The sequence below is a fragment of the Trachurus trachurus genome (genome assembly GCF_905171665.1).
Source record: "Trachurus trachurus genome assembly, chromosome: 8".
Taxonomy (NCBI): domain Eukaryota; kingdom Metazoa; phylum Chordata; class Actinopteri; order Carangiformes; family Carangidae; genus Trachurus; species Trachurus trachurus.
The window spans coordinates 21,772,518-21,794,584 of NC_139905.1; the positions used below are offsets into that span (position 1 = coordinate 21,772,518).

The following is a 22,067-nucleotide window of genomic DNA, read 5'->3' on the forward strand; positions in this document are numbered from 1 at the left end:
AAATTACACATTACGTCCTTCCTACCTGAAAAACAGGTCTCAAACTTCAGTTTCTGAGTCTCACTGAACTTGGCAGCTTTGAAGCGACTCTGCAGGGAATGGAAAACGGGAGGAAAAAAAGAAAAAAAAAATGTAGCATTTCTACTACAACAACTGCAGGGAAAGCAATTATTCGACATATAATAAGTGTGAAACTCGTCGTATGACGGGTTTGAACGGTTTAAACCTACTCTCCCCTGAGCCCAAACAGGTGCGCTGCTCCGAGCGTGGCCACAAGATGTTGCGTTCAAATGTCAGGTGAAAAATTGTACATGGCCTATTTAAACAAAAAATGTTGCGGAATAGGCTACGTCAATTGGCCCTTTTGAAAAGTCATTTTCAGTATAAATGAGACCTGGATATTCGTGTTTTTCTACTTTTCCTCCAATATTGTTTCACAAACCCTTCTTTATCGCGATTGCATGATTGTGTTGACTTATTTTCTCATTCCCTGCAGCACAGCCATGCACAACTTCGTCTGACAAAAAAAATGCCGCAATAGCCTATATTGTTCGTTGATTTATGTCCAAACTTGAATAGCTATTCAATAGCCTAGTATATAGAAATAGAAATTTAAGTTAGGCTATCTAGGCTACTTTGTGGGTTTTCATGCTCATGTGCCCCAACTTCTTCCTACATTATAAAAAATGGTCAGTATCTCATACAAACATAATTATTGATATGCCAACAAGTGACAGAAACTCTCTTTTTTTTGTCTCTTGGGTCATTTGGCGTCTTTTTGGGTTATTTGGGGTCAAGTCACGCTTTAGATTGACTGCATGACAAAGCATATTAACAGTTAATTCTTACCGAAGGCCCTGTAATACGATGCCCTGGTAAATCTGCCCGTTTTGTTATAGTTCTACATGGTGAGAGTGAGAGCTTTCTCATCGAAACTGTGTTGCAGGAACTGTGTGTTGCCGTGCCACAGCAGCTTAGACGCTCGGGAGCTCGAGTGTACGGGAGTCCCCTGAACGCAGCATCAGATGGTGCGTGCACTGTGCTGACGAGCCGTTGCTTGTGGAAACAGCTGGTGGTTTCTGTCAGCACACAACACCTCGGATTGAGAGCAGCATTACCGGGAATAAAAGTTCAAATTAGACCTGAAACTGACTGAATACGATTTGACTCGAGTCTCCGCTGCTGTTCCACCAGACAACGCGACATGTCATCCCGCGGACGCCACTTTAATAGCAAGCAGTTGTTAATTAACCACCTAGCTTGTTAGCGGCGGATCCACTGACGCACGACGCAGCCGGCTGCTAACGCCAGCTAGCCAACTCTGTACTGCCATAGCAACTACCACGATACAGATTTAGTCCCACCGTAGAAGAAAGACTGACTGTCAGCTGTCGGCTCTCTGGCAGTCTTTGGACGAGTTTTCTTACTCATTTTCAGCATGACTCATATTCATTATAAATTCTCCTCTAAACTCAGCTACGACACGGTGGTTTTTGACGGCCCCCACATCACGCTGACCGACCTGAAGAGGCAGATCATGGGCAGGGAGAAGCTACGAGCCGGCGACTGCGACCTGCAGATCACCAACGCGCAGACGAAACAAGGTAAGAAAAAAAAAGAAAAAAACATGTGTGAGCGAATGAACAGTGCGTTTATGCTGAAACATGAAGGGTAGGTTGACAATTTGAACTTTGGAAGAAAACACGTGCTCAAAGATTTGACAGCTGTCCGAGTTAGGAGGGTGGTGGGGGTTGCGTCACCCCCCCGCAGCTTGACGGGGGTCCAGAAAAGTCAAGCCGGGACAAAAGGGTCTAATGAATGGGTCACATTCCTGCTGCATGCAGGCTCCCTGCCCTGTAGTTAAACGGCCTGATGGTGGTGGATCAGCCCTGTCCGTAGCTACCATGCATGTAAAAGTCACAGGAGAGGTGCGGGTTAAAAATAGCAAAAGCAGAGTTGGAACACAGCCTCGTCATGACCATTAAAGATTAAAGTCCACACAGACATGACCAATACAGGGAACAACACCAGCTCTTGCAATGTGGGCAAACTCTAAACAATACAGTACATTGTTGCAAAGAAGAGCAATAATGACAGCAGGCAGATTAAATAATGATCTCTATCATCTTGGTGTATCAGTGTCCTGCAGATAAGAACTGCAACCCCGTCATACAGTGTGTGACCACAGAAAGCGCAACCCACCAGTACGTGAGAAAATACAGAGACATACAAAGTAAATCTTGGTTTGCACACCCCCGAACAAGTCAAACAAGTAGCAAACATCGAGTCAAATTTCCCAGATTTCCCTCATGGGATTTGAGTTTTGAAAAAAGGCTGTGTCATGCTGCCTGTGGGTTTTTTCTTTTTTCTTTCTTCATAGACCACAGTGTATAATCTAACTATAGTTTGGCACACAAAAAGAGCAAAAGTGATGACATAAACTGTACTATTACTGTGAAGACTTGTCTGTTTTTTGTTCTAACAAATGTGAATCATTACATTTAGTGTTTTTTTCTCTTCAAAATTGATCACTGAGCGATTCATATGATTTGTCTCATTTGATTCTAACCATAAGTAAAGTAATTAGTTGATTATTCTAAAGGTCAATAATTTGATGGGATATTTTATTGTTTTCTGCCAACTTTTTGTAGTTTAAACTATCAGTAACTCAAAAAATAAATAAAACAGATCAATACTGAAAATAAACATTCTGTAATTGACTAATTGTCAGTGAAGGGTGTATGATGATCTTAAAAACCCAGAAGATTGGAGATCTTTTCATAACAGTCTCTAATGTGAGCTCATCTTTAGACTGTAAAGCCTGACTTTCACACATCTCTCCTGCTCAGAGTACACAGACGATGAAGGTCCCATCCCCAAAGGCTCCTCTGTCATCGTCCGGAGAATCCCCGTCAGTGGAGGCAGGTCCTCAGGCAGCAGGTCAGGCAGCAAGAACCAAAACACGTAAGTGTTTTTTTTAGGGGGTTTGAATTGCTACTGTACTCTACTGTTGGTAAATTGTTGCACTGTAATTAGTTTTGCTGTCCCTGCCTGCAAGAGCTCCACCTCCTACCTGGCACCTACAGGTCTGCTCTAGTGTTGCAACATCACTGATACAGTGATTCATCCACAATCAAGAAACAGGCAAACATAAGATGATTCATAGTTTAAGGAAAAATATGAAAATACATTTTAGTAAAAAAAAAAAAATAGTTTTGGGTGAAGTATAATATTGTCAGCATCACCCAGCTTCTGCACAGTTGTGTTTTAACAGATGATATTTGCTATAATAAATAGGAGAAAGAAAAAGGTTATTCTAAATTGTACATTTGATGTTAACTGACTGGTTTTACATGACAAGATCTCATTAATATAAAAAAAAAAAACATCATGCTGAATCCATACAGAGTCCTGGCACACAGCTAACGGCCGCCTGTTGATTAAACAGGGTTTTGCATGTCATGCCATGATAAAATATGCTCATAGGAAAAGAGGAAGGAGTACAACTCTAACTCCACGGTGACGTGCACGAGGATTACCCATGTATTAGTCAAGCTTAGGCAGCAGTAGTGTGAGTTTCATACAGGAAAAGACCTTGTTGGAACAGACCGGCGGTCATGTGATTAGCCTCGTCAGCACCATGCAGAAGGGTGGAGAGGAATGAGGGTTGTAACGCTGCCCGCTAGATTAGATGCAGCAAATCAACTCTCCACCTGCACAATCAGGATGACAGTCACTTAGTTTCACGGTGCTGCCAAGTAAGCCTTAAATGATGAGGTGGTTTAAAGGCTTTTATGTTCACGCTTTACATTAAACTTCACATGAAATTTTAAACTCCACCAAAGTAAAGAACATTCACTGTAAAAACACTGTTAAAAATAGTTGTGGCTGATAAAACTTGGGTTTATGGGGTGGTATTTTTGGGCTATTTATGTCATATTCAACAGTCAGCTGGGTCATGCTGTGGTTTGGTGCAACAATGACCCAAAAAAACACAACAATAAACATAAGACAATAAAACAATTTTTAGTATCGGTCCTCACAGAAAATTTTCTTGGTGCATATTTTTAACTTGTGTTTAATCTCTTTCACTGATATAAACTAGCGCCAACCAATGAAATGTGCTCTCAGAGTAAGAAACAGATGTGGAAACAGCACAGTGTGTTTGTAATTGCAATGGACGACTCTGGCCTAAAACAACTCCTCCTTGTGTTTCAGCGATCGTTCGGATGTCCACCTTCACCACGCCTTTGCAGCCGTCAAAGCAGTACGTAACCAAACCAAATCCCACTGCACGTAACAGCACAGCTCAGCACACACATTGTTAACACAGCAGAATAGCTGTGCCTGAATATTTTTCTTAATGTGTGCTTTGGTGCTTTTGAAATTGCATCCTGCTGTTTCCAAACATAAACTAGCAAAAACAAATGAAATCCTTCATCAGGATCATTGAAACTCTCAGTTTCCTCTATTGCTGTTCAGGTTCCTGTTGCAAAGAGGAAGTTGTTTTATTTACAGTAGAGTGGCCAGCTGCTCTGATAAATAAAATTCACTAATGACAGAATTCATTTAATAATTCTTAATTAATTATAGATTAACATAAATGTAAAGAAAAAAGCATTAGCAGTTACACCAGGCACAAATGATTAAGATTAACTTTTCATCCAGTCCATCTATTAATATATGAATAAAGTTGAAAAGAAAAAGTATTGAAATGTATCATCTCTGATAAAGACTGTCAGAATGTAACAAGCTGCTGTGTCACCAGTCAGTGCTCATTGTTGAGGATCATTCAGTATCTATCTGTGGGTGGTGGGATCTGCCCGGGCGGGTCAAACATTATCATGCAGGCCAGCTATTCACAGCTGATAAACCCAACTGTTGTTTTACGACAGTGGCTCTGCTGACAGTCTTTACTAATTTATCCTTCATCCATGGGCGCCTGTCACACTTGCTCACTTATCTTTTTTTTATTTTTTATTTAATTCAGTCTCCTGGGTCAACACTGCAAAAGCATTATAGAGTTTTATTCATGATAACTGTGCAGCTCAAGCTGCTACACGTCTTAAAGTAACACCACAGACCATTTTGTAATTGTTTATTTTTAATGTAGCACAATTTAATTGTCCACTAGATAGGACTGGAATCATCCAACCCTCCACCGAGGAGTTAAATATGTAAAAATGAAGAATTTAGTGTCAGACTAATCTAAATCTCTTGGGAACTTTAGTGAGTGACTGCACAGCATTGTGATTTCTATAGATACTAAGAAAAGATTCCCCTGATGTAAACACCTGATGTAAACAAGAAAAAATCTTATTGAGGCAGGATGTACAGCATTTTAGATTAAATCTAAAACCTCTGACCAATAAATATTGCATAGCACTTCTCTTACAGCCACTCTCCAGTCACCAAGTGGTGCACCATTGTTGTTTAATGCTGAACTTTTGTAGTCTATGATCATGTGAACTAACTCAAACACATCTCAAAAGCTTTTACTTGCTGCAGTCTGAATTAGTGCTCACTGACCTGACCTGATTTTTCTCTGGAGTTTCTCAGTAGCAGAAGTGTCTGCCGTTCTTCTTAGCACTTTTGAAACTTGTGAGTGTGTGTGTGTTTTTCTACAAATAAAGTCGTTTGTATGAAGCTGTCTTATGTATTGATTATGTGTTGTGACTTGACTGGACAAGTCTGTACACAACCAACTGGGTTTCTGTCATCATGTGACATTTCTAATTAATGGTTAAGTCTTTGTCATGCAACAAAGGGAAAAGATACATAGATACAACAGATATACATGGTATGTAAATATATAATCTCAAATGGACTCAAAGGGATATTCCACTTTCTTCAAGTCTATAAGAAATGGATTTTCTAGAAAAACTGGTTCCTACTGTACACTTCTCATAGCCTAATACAACTTGATAACGATACCTGTCATTAGACTTGCCTTACCTTAAAGGGATACTTCTGCCAAAATCGATAATTCACAGATTTTCTACTCGCCGTCGTGCCAAGGAAGGGTTTGGAGAACTTTCTGAGTTATCAAAACGCTTTTGGAGTTCCAGGGGCGGTCCGGCAATGGATTGTCATATAATGGCAGCAGATAGAGCTCACTTTTCAATCGTCCAAAACACACACTATGAAACATCCAAATAGCTCCATACTGCTACTGAACCAAGTGTCCTGAAGACGCGACATGAAAAAGTTGTTGGGAAAAAATTAATTTGATCTCTGTTTTTAGCCTTGTTGTAATAGTAGCTCCCAGTGGCTCTGTGAGTAGCGCAAGATTTGCTGCGACATGTTCTTCCGTGTTTACATCATACATCCAATGGTTTACAACAACGTACAAACATCTCGCAGCATGCGCACAAACATCAACAGAGCCACTGGGAGCTACTGCTACAACAAGGCTAAAAACAGAGATCAAATTAATTATTTCCGAACAACTTTTTCATGTCGCGGCTTCAGGACACACAGGTCAGTACGGACGAGCAGTATGGAAGTATTTGGATGTTTCATAGTGTGTGTGTTTTGGACGATTGAAAAGTGAGCTCTGTCCGCCACCATTATATGAAAATCCTTCCTTGGCATGACGAGAAAATGAGTAGAAAATTGGTGAATTATCGATTTTGGGTGAAGTATCCCTTTAACTAAATACTGCCAGTATATATGTCATATTGTCATAAATAATATCAGTGCATTCAGAACCTATTTCTATTGGTTTGAATGCAGCATATTAGATTTGAAATGAAACTGTCAAAGATCTTCAATTTGAGTGTGTTCACATCTACATCTGATGAATAATGCAGGAATTGTCGCCCTTTTGGTTCTAATCAATGTCTGTGTTATCCTAAGTCTGCCAGGCTACTGTATCTACACCTCTTGCTTGTTTCAGTGTCTTTTGCCTGAGGTCTAGTTTATCACAAGCAGAAGTAACTTGCTTGTCCATTGAAGGTGCAGCAGTCTTCAGCTGTTTAGAAACTAACACCAAAGCTGTCTTGAAACCACTACTTTGATCTACGTATATACTTTGATAAATACTGTGTGCTGGTGTGGAGAAACAAAATGTCCTGATCTAACCTGAACTTTCTGTATTCTATGTTCTCGTACAAGTAGTGTGTGAAGGACAGCTGTGCAAACAACCTGAAGCAGTATCTTAAAGAGAGACTGGGAATGAACCTTTGAGTAGATAAGCACAAGGTTTTCAATTCTAACGAAGATTTACTGCAAGAATGTGATGATCTATCGTATTGTCTCAATACACAATTTAACTGAATTTAATATATTTATGCAAGTATCAGGTTTAATTTTGCACTGAACACAGGTGAGGTTGATGGGAATGTCATTAGCTTTTATAAATATCTGGTCATAAATGTGAGCTTTCTGTGGCATGGCAGGTACACAAAATTCTTGCTCATTCTTGGTTCTTGTACCCATTCTGCCTGAGTCAAGTGTAAAAAACAACAACTGGTGAGCAGTATCAAGAAAAAAATGAGGGGAGAGGTGGCAGGGAAGTAGATATAAGACATTTACCAAAAAAACATCAACATCATCTGACAGGTCCAATAAGCATCTTATCATTGACTTCTTCATTGTCATTGTAGTGGGTTTTGAAGGATTTATTATCCACCCTCTCCAAAGAAATCTCTGCAGGATGTTAGTGTACATTTTAGCTCAGTTATAAAAAACAGCCGAACTACAGCAGTTGCACAGGAAAAATCACGGAAGTGGGATGAGCACTTTAGAGCATTTTTTAGCGTGTCCTTGCCCGGTCATAGTGTCTCCTCTCTATATAAACACAGAGCTCTCAGTCTCAATACGTGTGGCCTTGTGGAGGCTCTGATTGCTTCATGAGTAAAACTGATTTTGTGTTTAATTCTAACAGATGGATGACCAGAATTTCTCAAGTGCCTTGCCCTTTTTCTCCAAGGTATACGTCCGTGTTTTTGATATCACTCTGTTTTTTTTCACATTCATCCCGGTTTGAAATGGTCTGAACTAGACACTGACCGTGCTGTCTCTGTGTCTGTTGCTTACGTCCTCTCATGTGTGTACATGCAGATGGCTAACCTGGCTGATGCAGATGTGTCAGAGGAGGATAAGATCAAAGTTATGCAAAACCAGTCCAACTTTGATTGCATGAAGTGAGTCACATCTGTAATACTCACAAATCTACTCCTCCATACCCATCTCAGTCCACCTGCTTTCTTCAATTCCACATCTCCTTGTAACAATGTGTCCATCCATCCACCCATTCATACTTAATACTTAACTTTACCACTTAACTGCATTTACTAATTTTTTTATGTGTTTCTGTCATTTTCTTCCTCATCCATTCTCATCATTATCTGTCTCTTTCCCTCTCCAGTTACAGCAAAAAGTTTGGTAATGTTCTGCCTTCAAACTACACTTGTTATCGCTGTGGAAATACTGGACATCACATCAGGAACTGCCCCACCAGTGGGGTAAGAGCAGGACATGCAGGATCTCTAAACTGAGACAGTTTTCTTTTGCAGTCCTCCACAGACAAGGAGCTGTTTTGCTTAGTGTGTGTTTTTATATTTCCGGTATCCAGTACAAGAGGTATTAGTGTGTTAATGTTGTTGACTGTCAGCTCTGATCGTTAAATGTAGACGTGTGTGTGGTTGACAGCAGGATAAAAACTTTGAGGCCCCGCTGAGAATAAAGAAGAGCACGGGCATCCCTCGGTCCTTCATGGTGGAGGTGGATGATCCCAGCATAAAGGGAGCCATGCTGACCAACAGTGGACGTTATGCCATTCCTGCTATAGATAGGTGAGTCTGTATGTGTATGTGTATGTGTATGTGTATGTGTATGTGTGTATATGAGCATATGTGTGCTTTAAATGTACACTACCAGTCAAAAGTTTGGACCTTCTCATTCAACGGTCTTTCTTCACTGTTATTACTTTCCACATTGTAGATCGATACTTACGACATCAAAAATATGAAGGGACACATGGAATTATGTAGTAAACACAAAAGTGTTAATTAAAACAAAAATCTTATCTGTCATCTGACCTGAACCCAACTGAGATGAGTTGGACTGCAGAGTGAAGGTAAAACAGCCAACAGGAGCTCAGCACCTCTGGGAACTGGAAGACTGTTGGAAAACCGTTCCAGGTGACAACCTCATGAGGCTGATGACAGAATCAAAAGTGTTCAAAAAGCTGTCTTTAAATTAAAAGGAAGCTACTTCAAAATATCTAAAATATAAAACATATTCTGCTTTGTTTAACACTTTTTGGTTTACTACATAATTCCATATGTGTTCATTCATAGTTTTGACGTCTTCAGTTTGAATATACAATGGAGAAAGTAATAAAAAATAAAGAAAAAACACTGAATGAGAAGTTGTGTCCAAACCTTTGACTGGTAGTGTATAGGGTAATACACTTACTGGCTTTCTGTCTGTAACTGAAATGAGAGGATTGATTCGACTTTAATTTCTGCCCAGTCTAAAACTGCAGACATTTAGCTTAGCATAGCACAATGACTGGAAAATGGGGGAACCAGTCCGGTGAGAACAAAATCCAACTACCAGCACCTCTTAAGCTCAAAACTAAAACTGCTATATCTCATTTACTGTCATTATACTAAGCTAAGGTGAGCTAAAAAGCTCCAAGCAATAGCAAGAAAATTATTGTGCAAACATGACTGATAATAGTCTTGTCATGTGTCTCGTGGCAACTGAAGAATATAATAGTGTCAAACAGTCCCCTTAAAGATCAAATCCCAAACATTTTTTTTTCAGAGTGGCTTGTTTTACACTGTTTAGATGCATAAACTGTAGGAAGAAAGCATTAAAAACATAACTGAGCTGTTCACAATCCCATCAATTATCAATTATCAATCCCAACTGGAAGTTCTTAGGTCACTCAAAATATTTCAAAATATACTAAAAAATAATTATTTTTTAAAGAAGCCTCTTACCCCTTTTAAGCTTTTTGGTTTCATGAAATGTTGTGAATCTAAGTTAATGCATTCAGAGGCAAACATATCAATATCAATATCAATATCAATCAGCTGGTATGGATGTTGATCAATGGCTAATCAATGACCTGGATAACTGCACCGCAGTATGAATGTGAACTTACGTTGTGTCTACTCTGATGTCTGCCATTAGAGCGGCTTATGCCATTGGGAAGAAGGAGAAGCCTCCATTTGTTCCACAGGATCAACCTAAGACAGTAGAAGCAGAGGAGGATCCTGTCCCTGACGAACTCCTCTGTCTGATCTGTCACGATATGCTGATCGATGCTGTGGTCATACCCTGCTGTGGAAACAGCTACTGTGATGACTGTGAGGGACACACACACACACACACACACACACACACACACACACACACACACACACACACACACACACACACATGCATGCACATATCATGTCGTATACACTTTGAAAGACATAAAGCCATTCTGATCCTGATGATGTATATCTGCAGTACAAGAACCAATTAGTCCAAGTGTTTAAATATATAAATGTTAATAGAAAGTGAGCAATGAATATTTTTCTTTATCAGCTGATAACAAAGAACACAAACATAGAGACTAGAAGACTACCCTGCCACTTGTTATTATAATTATCATTATTTCAACTGTATCTCTGTCTTGCCCAGGTATCCGTAACACCCTGCTGGATTCAGAGGAGCACGTCTGCCCCACTTGTAGCCAATCAAACGTCTCCCCTGATACACTGATAGCCAATAAATTTCTTCGACAGGTAAACTAACACATGTGTAGGAACCAAGAGTTGATATTAGATTTGGTGGAAAATATTATCCCCTGATTTGATCCATAATGTGTCTTGACTTTTCAGTTTGTTGTCTTGTTTCTCGCCACACAGGCCGTGAACACTTTCAAGAAAGAGCGAGGCGGTGCCAAAAACACACCGTCACAAAATCCAACCCCGACACCAAGCCAGGCCAAGCCTGTCTCCACCCAACCCCCTCTAACCACGCAGAGCCAGTCTCAGAAGCCTCAGCAGTCGACAAGCAGCCAGCAGGTTAACCTCTTAATGATGTGTTTTATCTGGGAGGCAGAAAAAAAACGGTCCTGTATCTCTGTGGCTCAGGAGCCAGAGGAATAATTGCTGTTGTCCCAGTCTCTCATAGTGCTAGTTCTCTAGTGGAAACCATTGAAATGAGTGTTAAACTGAAGGTTTTATACTGTAGCCTCCTCTATGTTTAACCTAAAGGGATATGTATATATATATTGATTTATATTGTCATATGTAGATATTCTAATTGTTTATTCTAACAGTTTCCGCCTGAATTTTACATTGCTATTCAGCTATATTTTTCTGCTCCTCTCCCCACGTAGGACCCTCTCCTGCCCCGCCCGCAGGCTGCAGACACACCACCACCGTTGTCTGGGAACTCTCCTACAACAACAGGCCCCGCCTCTGCTTGCAACACACCTACCATCTCCCTCCAGACTGAGCCCAGCTGCCTGGAGACACCTGACAAGTATGTTGGCACAGAAGAGCATTCATTCACTCACTGACATATCACAATGTATGTGTTGTGTAAACTGCATTGTAGGAGTGCTGACTCACTCATTTGTGGTGCCTTCACTGCCTCACCTGTATGTCAAGCTGATTCCTTAGACATTGTGTCGAGGTGGTTGAAGTTTAGTTTTATTAGCACATTGTTTTTCAGGTGTGTTGTTGTTGGAATCACCCAGTTTCTCAATTTTTGTGCTGTGGAAGGGAACCACGATAGAACAATTTGTTAATAGGGCATTATTCCTATGTTCCACCTGTCATTTCAGTAATATCCAGAGTATATTTATTGATGATGAGTAAATCACAAATTCAACTGCAACCCACCCTGGTTTTTCCTAGGCTACATTCAAATAAGGTTTTGTCCTACTCCAGCTCAGAGGGCGTGAATAAATCATCTTTAAAAGCTACGATCAAGGCAAAGGTTTGATCGTCCTCATTGACTCTGTAACATGCTGTTTTCCCACCCTCAGTGAACTCATTAGGGATCAGATACTCACTACAGTAGCTCACTACGGCGTCTGAATGACTGTATGTTCTGAAATAGCTGGAGCTGTTTCTTCCTACCACTGTAATGAGACAGGGAGAGAAGGTCAGATAATATCAATGTCACTTCAGTGTAAATTCAGCTGCTGTTATCAGAGGGGATATAGAGCAAAATTAGAGATTAAACTTGAACTAATTGTGTCAGAGATTTTTTTTTAAATGTTTTTTAACAGCTGATGGCATCAACCTAAAAACTTTTTAGAGCAGTCTTCAAAGTACCCAGACAAGCAGAGCATTTGGAGCAGCCTCTAATCCAGCGTGGCTCCATGGATTTGAGACTGAAGAACTAGTAAACAATGACACTGGTGTTGCTTTCATGTGGAACTTGGCTGTGATGCATGTGCTGTTTATTCAGGGAGGCTAAAGGAGACTTGGCTGCTGCTGCTGCTACTGCTATCGCTGCTGCTGCTGTCGCTGTCGTCCCTTCTGTACTGGTTTCAAACAAAGAGTCCACTGCTGCTCCATCACAGCTGATACCACTGGTGAGAACAGACACAGACACACAGACTGAAACGTTAACTCGCCATGACACAACACATATCGAAATGCAAGCTGTGATGTCTGCGTCTGTTCAGGTAAACCACCGCACAGCGCTGGCAGAGCAGCCGCAGACGGTTGGTGTGAATCAGCAGCAGTCCTCCATAAGTGAGTCACTCAGGAACTTTGTATCTTTTAATTATATTGTACCCACTGTTTGTTATGTGTCTTGTCTTTCTGTTGGATTATTATCTTCAGAAGTGCAGCAACATGTCAGCACAGGTAGAAAATGATAACACCATTTTTCTCTGACTCCAAAGGTCCAGCACCAGGACAGTCTGGGCCATCGACCTGCTGGGGCAGGTCAGTGAATCGTCTGTGTGTTCATTTATGTGTAGACCTATGTATTTAGTTGTATGCAATTCTGAAAGCAGAGGTACTAGGATATGAGTGTATGTGTGCTTAAAGGGATAGTTCAACATTTTATAATAACGGAACGTTATTATATATGTTGAACTATCTCTTTAAGCACCAGTCTGTATACGGCTCTTTTCACTGTTCCAAGACTGATTTGCTTCTTCCTCCGTCTTTGCCACAGCTCCCCCTCCTCCTCAGTTTGTCCCACTGGAGGCTGGACCGAATCCCAGCAGCTCACTCCCTCCACCTCCTCCTCGTCATCATCATATTCAGCTCCTACTCCTCCGTCTGTCTTTCCCTCCCCGCTTTTTCACACATACCTCTCGGCTCACCAGTCCCACAACAGTTACCCTCCTGGATACCCACCTACCACGCCCATCTGGACACTCCCATGTCCCCAGGGTGCCCCCATCCCTTCCCTCTGCTCCTCTACCGCCAACTCCTCCATCCCCGCCCTCATCCCCAAGGAGTGGTACAGACATGAGAGGAAGAAGAAGGAGAGGTAAACCAAACAAGCATATGCTCTGTGTGTACTCTGGTCATAACTCATCATCACAAACAGCAGGATCAAAATGTTGTCTATAAAATGTGTGGTATAATTTTGAAACTATATCAGACTTTATATTATTATATTATCAGGGGCCGTATTCACAAAGCCTTTTATCTTACCGCTAGGAGTGCTCCTAACTCGCGCTAAAAGTTTTTACGTAGGAGTTTTTTCTTACAAGCTATTCACAAAGCCGCTGAGACCTACTCTTACTAAGGATAAATCACTAAGAGCAAACTAAGAGTGACGCCCTGGTGACGCCCCGTTGCTATGGATTACGTCAATTCTCCTGCCAAGTTGGGCTCTGAACTTTCTGTCCAGTCCCGTTTCTCTCTGCCATCTGCGTCTTTCTGCTACAGTTTTTGTCGCGTCTCACTTTCACTGTCAGCAGTGAGTGACGCTGTGCAACTGCAACTCCTATGAGGGTCAGTGCGCCCACTCGCAAAGCAGCCGCTGGTTTTTTTTTTTCTTCCCACATTCGAATATTAATTTTCACATTCGTTGACTGCCCTAATATTATATGGTGATCATAATAATGATGAGAAAAGAAAATGCATTACCCACATTTGTGGCCTATAGCAGGATTCGAACCCAGACTGACAACAAGTTTAATATACTGGAGGAGTTGCCCTATCACGTGAGCTATTACTACTAACTGATATATGTGTCTAGCGCACCCACCAACTTTAAAAAAATATTTTTGGCTCACATCAGCACGACTGCATCGCAGCGGTCGCAGTTACCTCGGTCCGACCGTTGTGACGCCTATATTGGACAGTCCGTCACCGTCACTACTCCCGTTTTATAGCGAAATGTTGCTGTAACAAAAAAAAAAAAAAAACACAGACAAAAAGGCACTTTGGGCATCAATGGGCGAATGGGCAGGTGCTCCAGCACCCCTCCTCTGCAGCAATTCGCAGTCCTCCATTGTCTCCAAAACATTTGCCTGGCTGCAGCCATTTCCGATTCTTTGTGAATAGGTCTTACTGAGTTAGGAGTCCTCACGAGGACTTTTAAGCTCTCCCAGACTTAGGAGCTACTTTTAGGCCTAAAATACTTTGTGAATTACTCTTATTTTAAAAAACTAGGAGTCCTAAATTTAAGACTGACATGCCCACTTTTTTTAGGAGTTGCTCCTAAATTCGGCCCTTAGGAGCTACTTTTAACCTTAAGATTCTTTGTGAATACGGCCCCTGATTTCTACTATTTATGCAGTACTTTATTGCATACTGTAAGTGTATTACTGTCAGTATTTGTGTGAAAATCCTAATAGTGGTCAGGCTGGACTGTGACTGGTTCTGGAACCGAGACTGAAACTATAATCAAATCTTGTGTTGTGATACTGGAAAACAAATCATCTCAACCCTGAACCACTCACGGTGCTGCAGGTGCAGCTGGCTTAACTCTCTTCACCTTACTAATGTAATAAAACTCAGCTAGAGCGGTGGTGTAGTCTGAGGACAAAGTAGTGGTAATAATAAGAAACTTACATAAACTTGGTTGTTTCCCCCTCTCTTTGTCACTCAGGTCACCTCACAGAGGGTCTCGCTACAGACGCTCCTCCTCTCGCTCTAATTCAAGGTCTTCTAAGTCCAAGTCCTCTCGCTCCTACTCCTGCTCCTCAAGCAGATCTGGATCACGTTCACGATCCAGATCCCAAGGAAGGTCAAGGTATTCTGTTCCCTTTATTAAAATGCTTTAGTGTTTTGTCTGTTTGTTTTTTGCTGTTATATTGTTCCTACATACTTTTAGTTTTGATTTAATGGCCCCTTAGTCCTTTTCTTTCATATACAACTTGGAATTGGAAATGAGATGCATTCAACTCATAACAAAGGCAAAGATGGATCAAAGTGTGTGAGTGACAACAGATGATTTAAATTGTGTTTTGATTTTTTTTTCTTTTCTTCAGGCCCCGCTCACCTTACTCCAGCCACAGAGACACCCACACCCACACCCACTCTCATCCCCCCCACTCTTACAGCTTTGGCTACAAGCGCCCACGCTCCCCTACACCTTCCTCATCATCTTCACCTCAAGTTGGTCACCATTCCAGGTCCAAGTCATCATCAGATCACCGGAAAAGCCGCCACCATAGCCGCCATCACACCAAGAAATCCACTTCCATCGGCTCCAGCTCCAAGAGGCGAGGACAGCGCTCGGGGAACGAAGAGGGAGGCTCTGGTCCCAGTTCGGCCGGTTCCCTGTACACGCAGCATGCAAATCAAGCAAACAGTCTGGAGCTGGAAAGAGAGCGCTACCTGCAGTGGAAGAAAGAGTACAAAGAATGGTGTGAGAAATATTTCAGCAGCTACGTCAGCCACTTCCACCATCTGCCTCCTCCCTTCATCAATCTCCCTCCTCCTCCCCCTCAGTGGGAAGGAAGCAAAACTCACCCACAGGCCAACTTTGACTCTCACTACAGACACCTCGCCCGGACGGACGACCGTTCCCCTCCATCGCAGTCCTCAAGTGACAGCCGCTCGCCGTCATCGCAGTCTTCAAGTGAAAGCCGCTCCACGCCGTCTCAGTCGTCCAGCGACACTCGCTCCTCCCCATCTCATACATCCAACAACAGCCGTTCCCCTCCCTCTCAGTCGTCCAGCGATGGTCGCTCCACACCATCCGAAGAAGGAGCGTATCAACAACAGAAGGACAGTCACCTGTCTATCACACTCACAAAGGACAGTAAGCAGGAGGAACGGCAAGAAAGGAGTGAAGACGAGAAACATGTGGAGAAGCTCAGCAGCCTGAAAAATGAGCAGAGGAGGAGGAAGAAACATGTGGAAAGAGGAGCAGAGGAGTTGTCGACCTGCGATGCTGCTGACTCTGCATCACACGCCTGCAAGGATGAAGCAGCTGGCAGAGACGCCTTAAAATCGTCCCAACCTTCTCTAGGACAAGATAAGTCTTTAGATAAAGACTTTGAAAAGAAAAGCAGAGAGCAAAGGAATTTGGAAGCAGAGAAAGGATGGAGGAGAAGCAAGGACTCAGACTCCAGGCACAATGTGGAGAGACATCACAAAGTAAAGCCCAGTAAAGAGGCAGACGGGGCGAATTCAGAAAGATTTAACATTGTCAAAGTCTCAGAGTCAAGTTCAGAGAAGAATAGAAGAAGAAAAGGAGATAATCTGGAGAGAAATGAAAGTCCCAGGAATGAATCCTCTGGTCTTTCTGACAGAAAGAAGCAAAGGGCAGAGAAGAAAAGAGAAAGTAAAACACAGACTTCAACAGAGAAGCCCACCCTCTGGGAAGGAGGAATAACAGTGAAACCACAGAAGAAAATTAGCATCAACATAAACCTGGATGGGAAAAGGAAGGAGGAGAAAAGTGAAAAGCAGGAGAGTATCCAGGGAACATCAAAAGAAGAAACTGAAAGGACTGATGGAGAAGAGAAGTTAAACATAGTCGCTGAATTTAATGAAAAGAAGGAATCAATCAAAGAATATGAGGAAAAAATGAAACCAGATGAAGCAGAGGTGAAGCAGTTATGGGAGGAAGCCACCTTCAGACATGACAAGGGAGACATGTGGGAAAAAACTGCAGCAGGCAACGAAGATGGAGAACAGAAAGAGGACGGAGAAGAAGAGGACTTTTACATATGGCATTACACCCTTGAAGGAGAGAAGGAGAATGAAAAGCAGTGGGGAGATGAGGGGATGAAGACCATCAAAGAAGATGTTACTGGAAAAGAGGAGGAAGAAGAGAGAGGAGGGAAAGAAAGTCGACAGCAAGAGATGGGAGAGTTAGTCCCAAATTCCCAGATGGAGAGAGCAGAGGGAGAGCTGAAGACAAAGGAGGAGCTGATGGAAGGAGTAATGGACTATGACAGGTCAGACAGTTACTGCTTTATTTTGAAATTCATAATCACACAGCTTCCTCTCATAGCTGAAGTTGTCTGTAGCTGCTCCTTTTTGCAATTTGAAATAAAACTGAGAAACAGAAAACAACCTTCGTCTTGACACATTTTTATGAATAATCAAAAATCTATTTATCTACTTTCAGTCTCAGTGACTATGAAAATTACTTAATGCGGTCCTATTAAGGACATATTTTAATTCTGCATCAGTAGGAACTTAATAGAGTTACTTATATAAAGTAAGTTGATTGAACTTGAACAGTGAGACTGATATCAATGATTAAACTAATGCTGGATTAACTTCTCCATCATTTTCCGTCAATCCCAGGAAAAAATATTATGTTGGTAATTAACAGAATGTAAATAGACTGTGAATGAATATTGCTAAAAGGGACTCAATAGAAACAACATAGCATGAATTCATTCAAATTTAATATAATCTCTTTCATATTATTACTTTGATTCTGTCTGTCAACTACAGATAAAAATAGAAAATGTTATTAACGTGCAAGTCAAGTGTAATAAACTGGACTCAGTCATTAGCAATCAATACAGCACAGAAAGTATGTTGTGTGTTTTTCAAGTTACTGTCAGACAACCAGAGACTCAAGTTTGTTTTGTAGAAGTCTGAATTCCTTTTTTCTAATGTAGATCTTTTGACTGATGTGTTGTCTGTTTTTGTTGAATGCAGCAGCTACAAGGATTGTCAGGAGAGGACGGCAGTGGTTCAAACTCTGGAGGAGTTCACTCAGGACGGAGCTGCAGAGAGAGACGATCAGCTGCTGCTCATACAGGTGAGTCTGATGCTTTGCTTTTTTTTGGAGGGGGGAGGGGGGGTCTAGAGGTCATAATGTGAAGGAATTAGAACACATACACATGCACAAACAAAAATTGCATATTGTCGAGTCATATTTTGCCTGTCTGTCTCAGGTCCCCCACTCCAAATGGGAGATGGACGAGTCTGAGGAGGAGGAGAAGAACAAAGGGAAGATCAAAGCTGAGGACCCTCTTCCTGTGGACCTGCCTCCAACATCAGTGACAACATTCAGCAGAGAGAGAGAGGGAGAGAATTACCTGAAAAGACAGAGATCAGTGGACAGGGACAGGGACAGAGTTATGCAGAGAGGAGGAGACAGGGAGACAGAGAAAAACCTCTCTCTGTCCATTTTCGACAGGAGTGTGTCTCCCTCTAGTGGCAAAGACAGAACTGGTGCCTTGTGTGCAGAGAGACACAGGGAGAGGAAGATGGAGACAGAAAGGTGGAGGGACAGAACAGGGGGGAGCGGCGAGGGTGAGAGGCTGAGGGACAGACGGAGGGAGAGCAGTAGATCAAATGAAAGGTCAAAAGAAGACGAGAGAGGGAGAGATAGGGCGAGACAGAGGGAGCACAGCAGCTTGACCTCAGACCGAAAGAAGAATTCACCTTCCACCGGTCGCGTCTCCTCTTATTGGACGGAGCAGGACATGGAGAGGAGAGAGCGGCAGCAGCGAGGAGGTGAACACAACCAGGAGAAACGTTCCAGCTCCTCACGCCTTGAAGGGAAACTCTCTGGCAGCAGAGGCAGGGAGAAGAGCTCAGTAAGCAGAGCTGCTGTAATGCCTGGTGATAAACACACACAGAAAATGTACGGAGACATGTTACTGAACTCAGAACGTAAAGATAGAAACCATCCTCACGACCAGACTAATCACAGACATGCGGCAGGGGACAGCAGATACCAAGGCAGGCCTGCAGGGACACACCACTCCTCCCACAGCCAGGGAAGGGAAAGGGAGCCACCTCCATCCGATTCCTCCAGTCCCAAGACCGGCAAGCCCAGAAGGAGCAGCCCTGGTCAGGAGTTCAGTAGAAATGAGAGCAAGGAAGAAAAGCAGGAGTGGAAGCAAAACACAGTGAATAAAGTGATGAGAGAGAGAAAAGACCAGGGAGATGCGGAGGCTGTAAGAGGCCAACGTTGGCAAGATGAGGTGGATAGATTGTCCAGAGAGACTAAGTGGGGCGGCGGCAAAGAGCAGGGAGAGAGAGAGAGGCCCAGCAGCAGCAGCAGCAGCAGCAGCAGCTCATCAGCCAGTCCAGAGAACAGCAGGGACGACGACAGGAACGAGTGGAAGTGGAAACAACAGCACCACGAAAAGGAGAAGAGTCAAGCCGCCCCGGAGCAACTGGAGGAGTGGGAGCTGAAGAAACACAAACAGAAGAAGTCAAAGAGGAGCAACGATGGGATGGATGAGGAGGAGAGCGGAGGGGAGGTGGACGACAGGTGGAAAGCGGAGGAAGATCACGCTAAGCTCTGCTCAGTTACCTTCTTTTGATCGTCCTGGAGAAGAAAAAAAAGAAAATTACTTGAATGATGTTTTTTTTTTCCTTTTTTCTCTGTCCAAAAAGTGCCTGGATTATTTTATTTAATTTTTTCATCTTTGTTTTTCCAGGATACTTTTTGTATCGACTTCAAATCTTGATATTCAGATATTGAAAAAAAAAAAAAAAACACATCAACTTAACAATTAAATGGAACCATTTGTGAGGGAGAAGCACTTTATAATACATATAATGACAATGAATGTGAATGGATGCAAAAGTCGAAAACCTTTGACCCCTTGAACTGTCTTTAGTTCAAGGCCTTTGCACATGCTCTCAGCCTGCTCGGGGCTGCCAGCAAACCATGGTTCATATTTACTGAACCTGCATTGTTACAGCTTGCATGAGGAAAAAGTCTTACATTTTGACAGGTCAGTCTACTTTGATTTGCCTCACACAGTAGTGCACATAGAGGATTATTGAGAAAGAAAAAAAAAAGTTTGCAAATTAATTTAAAACAGATACTGTACATATTTATAATTTGAACCTCTGTGTTGTATTTTTTTTCTTCTTCTTTTTAATTTTGTAATCATTTAATTTAAAACCAACTGCTGGAAGGATGATTTATGTACCAGAAGAAAGTTGAGTTTTTCCTGTTTTGAAGGAAATAAACGGAAACATCCATAAAACATTGTTGGCTTTGTTTATTTCTACATAATGTTCCTGCAGATTTGATGTGAAAAATCATTTATTATTGTGTCATTACAGATGTAGGAAGAGTGGAATGAATGATCCCTGCAGTGTCGTACTGTTGCTCTGCTTGTTGTCATCCCTCCCTCTCCATTTCTTCTTTGTCCAGCCTTTACGTCAGACAGTGTCTCTTCCAATCAGTCGCCCCCCAAGATTTCAGACTTGTCTGAATACAACAGCGTCTCTCCCCTCCACTCATCACCTGTACACCAGGTAAAGATGTTCATCAATCTACTTACTCGCTTTCCTTTATTCCCCTCTTTGCACCATGATCCTGCTTTACATCAAAAAGCAGTGAAACAACAGTAAAGCCACACGCCAAACATGAGACCGTGAACAAAGACGTCGCTCACGCAGTCAGGGTGGCGGCTGGTTCGCCGTGTTGGGTTTTTGTTTAGGCAGGAACTGGGAGCATGTTAGAATAAATATGAAAGACGCGTTCAATATGCCTGCTGCCTGCGCTGGCTTGAGTTATTGTGCCCACTGTGGGCGTGTTGATGTGTGTGTGAAAGTTGATGCTTGAAGTGTATCCAAGCTTTTTTGCTTCATTAACTCCCTACAAGGAAGACGTGGCAGAGATCCAGCCTTCTCTGTCTCTCTGTCTGTCTCCTCTCTGTTATTGCCGCTGTAACTGCAATCGCCCAGTGTCGTGCCAAGGCATGCTGGGATTGAACAGAGGAGATCTGCTGGGTGTGGGATGCCCGACTTGGCTTGGGTTCAAAGCTTTGACTGAGGGGTACGGGGACGGTCGGGTGTTTAGACAGTTGGGCATCTCTAGTGATCTAAAAAAAAAAAAAAAAAAAAAAGGTATCGCCTCCCCCTGGCTGGTTGTGCACTTTTGCATGTCCTCTAAAATGGCCGATTAACTTCATCCTGCCTCGCCCCTGCTTCCTGCAGTGTCTGTTTCCTCTGCACTTATTTGCTCTGAAGATCCAGACTGCTTTTGTGCTGTAGAATCTGAAACGGTTGTGGGTCCATCTGTGCTCCAGTGTGTGTGTGTGTGTGTGTGTGTGTGTGTGTGTGTGTGTGTGTGTGTGTGTGTGTGTGTGTGTGTGTGTGTAAATGGGCTGCAGCAGACAGACAGACACAGACAGTAATAGACTGTATCTGTATGTAGCAGACTGGCCAATAGACATAAACATGACAAAAGATGCAACAACAAAAAAATGTGAGAGAGACACAGAAACAGAGACAGACAAACTCAGTGGTCATATGAATCACAAGAAAGTAAACTGCAGTTTAAGATATGACCAAGAAAATAGAGGCACCTAAGAAAAATATGAGACAGGCAGGCAGATATGTGCAGACAGCAGACAGATGCACAGACACACAGACAAAGATCCAGGCTGGCAGAGGGACAAACAGACAGACAGATGGACCCTGTAGCAATCAAGAGCAACATCCCTACTGCTCTCCCTGTGTGGTGTGGATCAGAGACGAGGTAGGTTTTTTTTTTTTTTGTCAGATTTATCTTTCAGCCTTCTTCATTTCTGTGTCGTCCCGCCATCCGTTGCGCTCTCTGTCTTCCTGCGAGCTTATTTTAGCTTTCTTTCTTTTTGTTTTGTTTTGTCTTGTCTTTCTTTCGTCTGGATTTCCTTCCCTCCTTTGTGCCCGTGATGTGTGCCGACGTCTCAGGGCACTGTG

At 42.4% G+C, this 22,067-nt stretch overlaps 1 protein-coding gene across 2 annotated transcripts; it reads left to right on the forward strand.

Annotated features, from left to right (window-relative positions):
* The first annotated feature begins 1,053 nt into the window (after positions 1–1,053).
* Positions 1,054–20,191, forward strand: LOC310990143 (uncharacterized protein). 2 transcript variants are annotated; one of them, XM_083977408.1, is made up of 19 exons: positions 1,054–1,604; positions 2,850–2,964; positions 4,219–4,267; positions 7,889–7,933; positions 8,065–8,147; positions 8,372–8,468; positions 8,656–8,798; positions 10,150–10,325; positions 10,648–10,751; positions 10,875–11,033; positions 11,351–11,496; positions 12,433–12,559; positions 12,653–12,722; positions 12,875–12,917; positions 13,153–13,473; positions 15,046–15,189; positions 15,428–17,347; positions 18,066–18,168; positions 18,305–20,191. In XM_083977408.1, the coding sequence occupies exons 1-19, from the start codon at positions 1,439–1,441 to the stop codon at positions 19,685–19,687; spliced, it is 5,394 nt and encodes a 1,797-aa protein (XP_083833534.1). In that variant the 5' UTR covers positions 1,054–1,438; the 3' UTR covers positions 19,688–20,191. The 2 variants fall into 2 exon arrangements, with proteins under 2 accessions (XP_083833534.1, XP_083833535.1); XM_083977409.1 differs by having other exon boundaries at positions 8,659–8,798.
* The last annotated feature ends 1,876 nt before the right edge of the window (positions 20,192–22,067 follow it).

What these genes read in the sequence shown, in the direction of transcription:
- LOC310990143 (XM_083977408.1), top strand. Translation starts at nt 1,439, where the DNA reads ATGACTCATATTCATTATAAATTCTCCTCTAAACTCAGCTACGACACG. An exon ending in AAACAGCTACTGTGATGACT is followed by an intron (nt 10,326 to 10,647) that starts GTGAGGGACACA and finishes TGTCTTGCCCAG; the next exon opens with GTATCCGTAACACCCTGCTG. An exon ending in AGATCCCAAGGAAGGTCAAG is followed by an intron (nt 15,190 to 15,427) that starts GTATTCTGTTCC and finishes TCTTTTCTTCAG; the next exon opens with GCCCCGCTCACCTTACTCCA.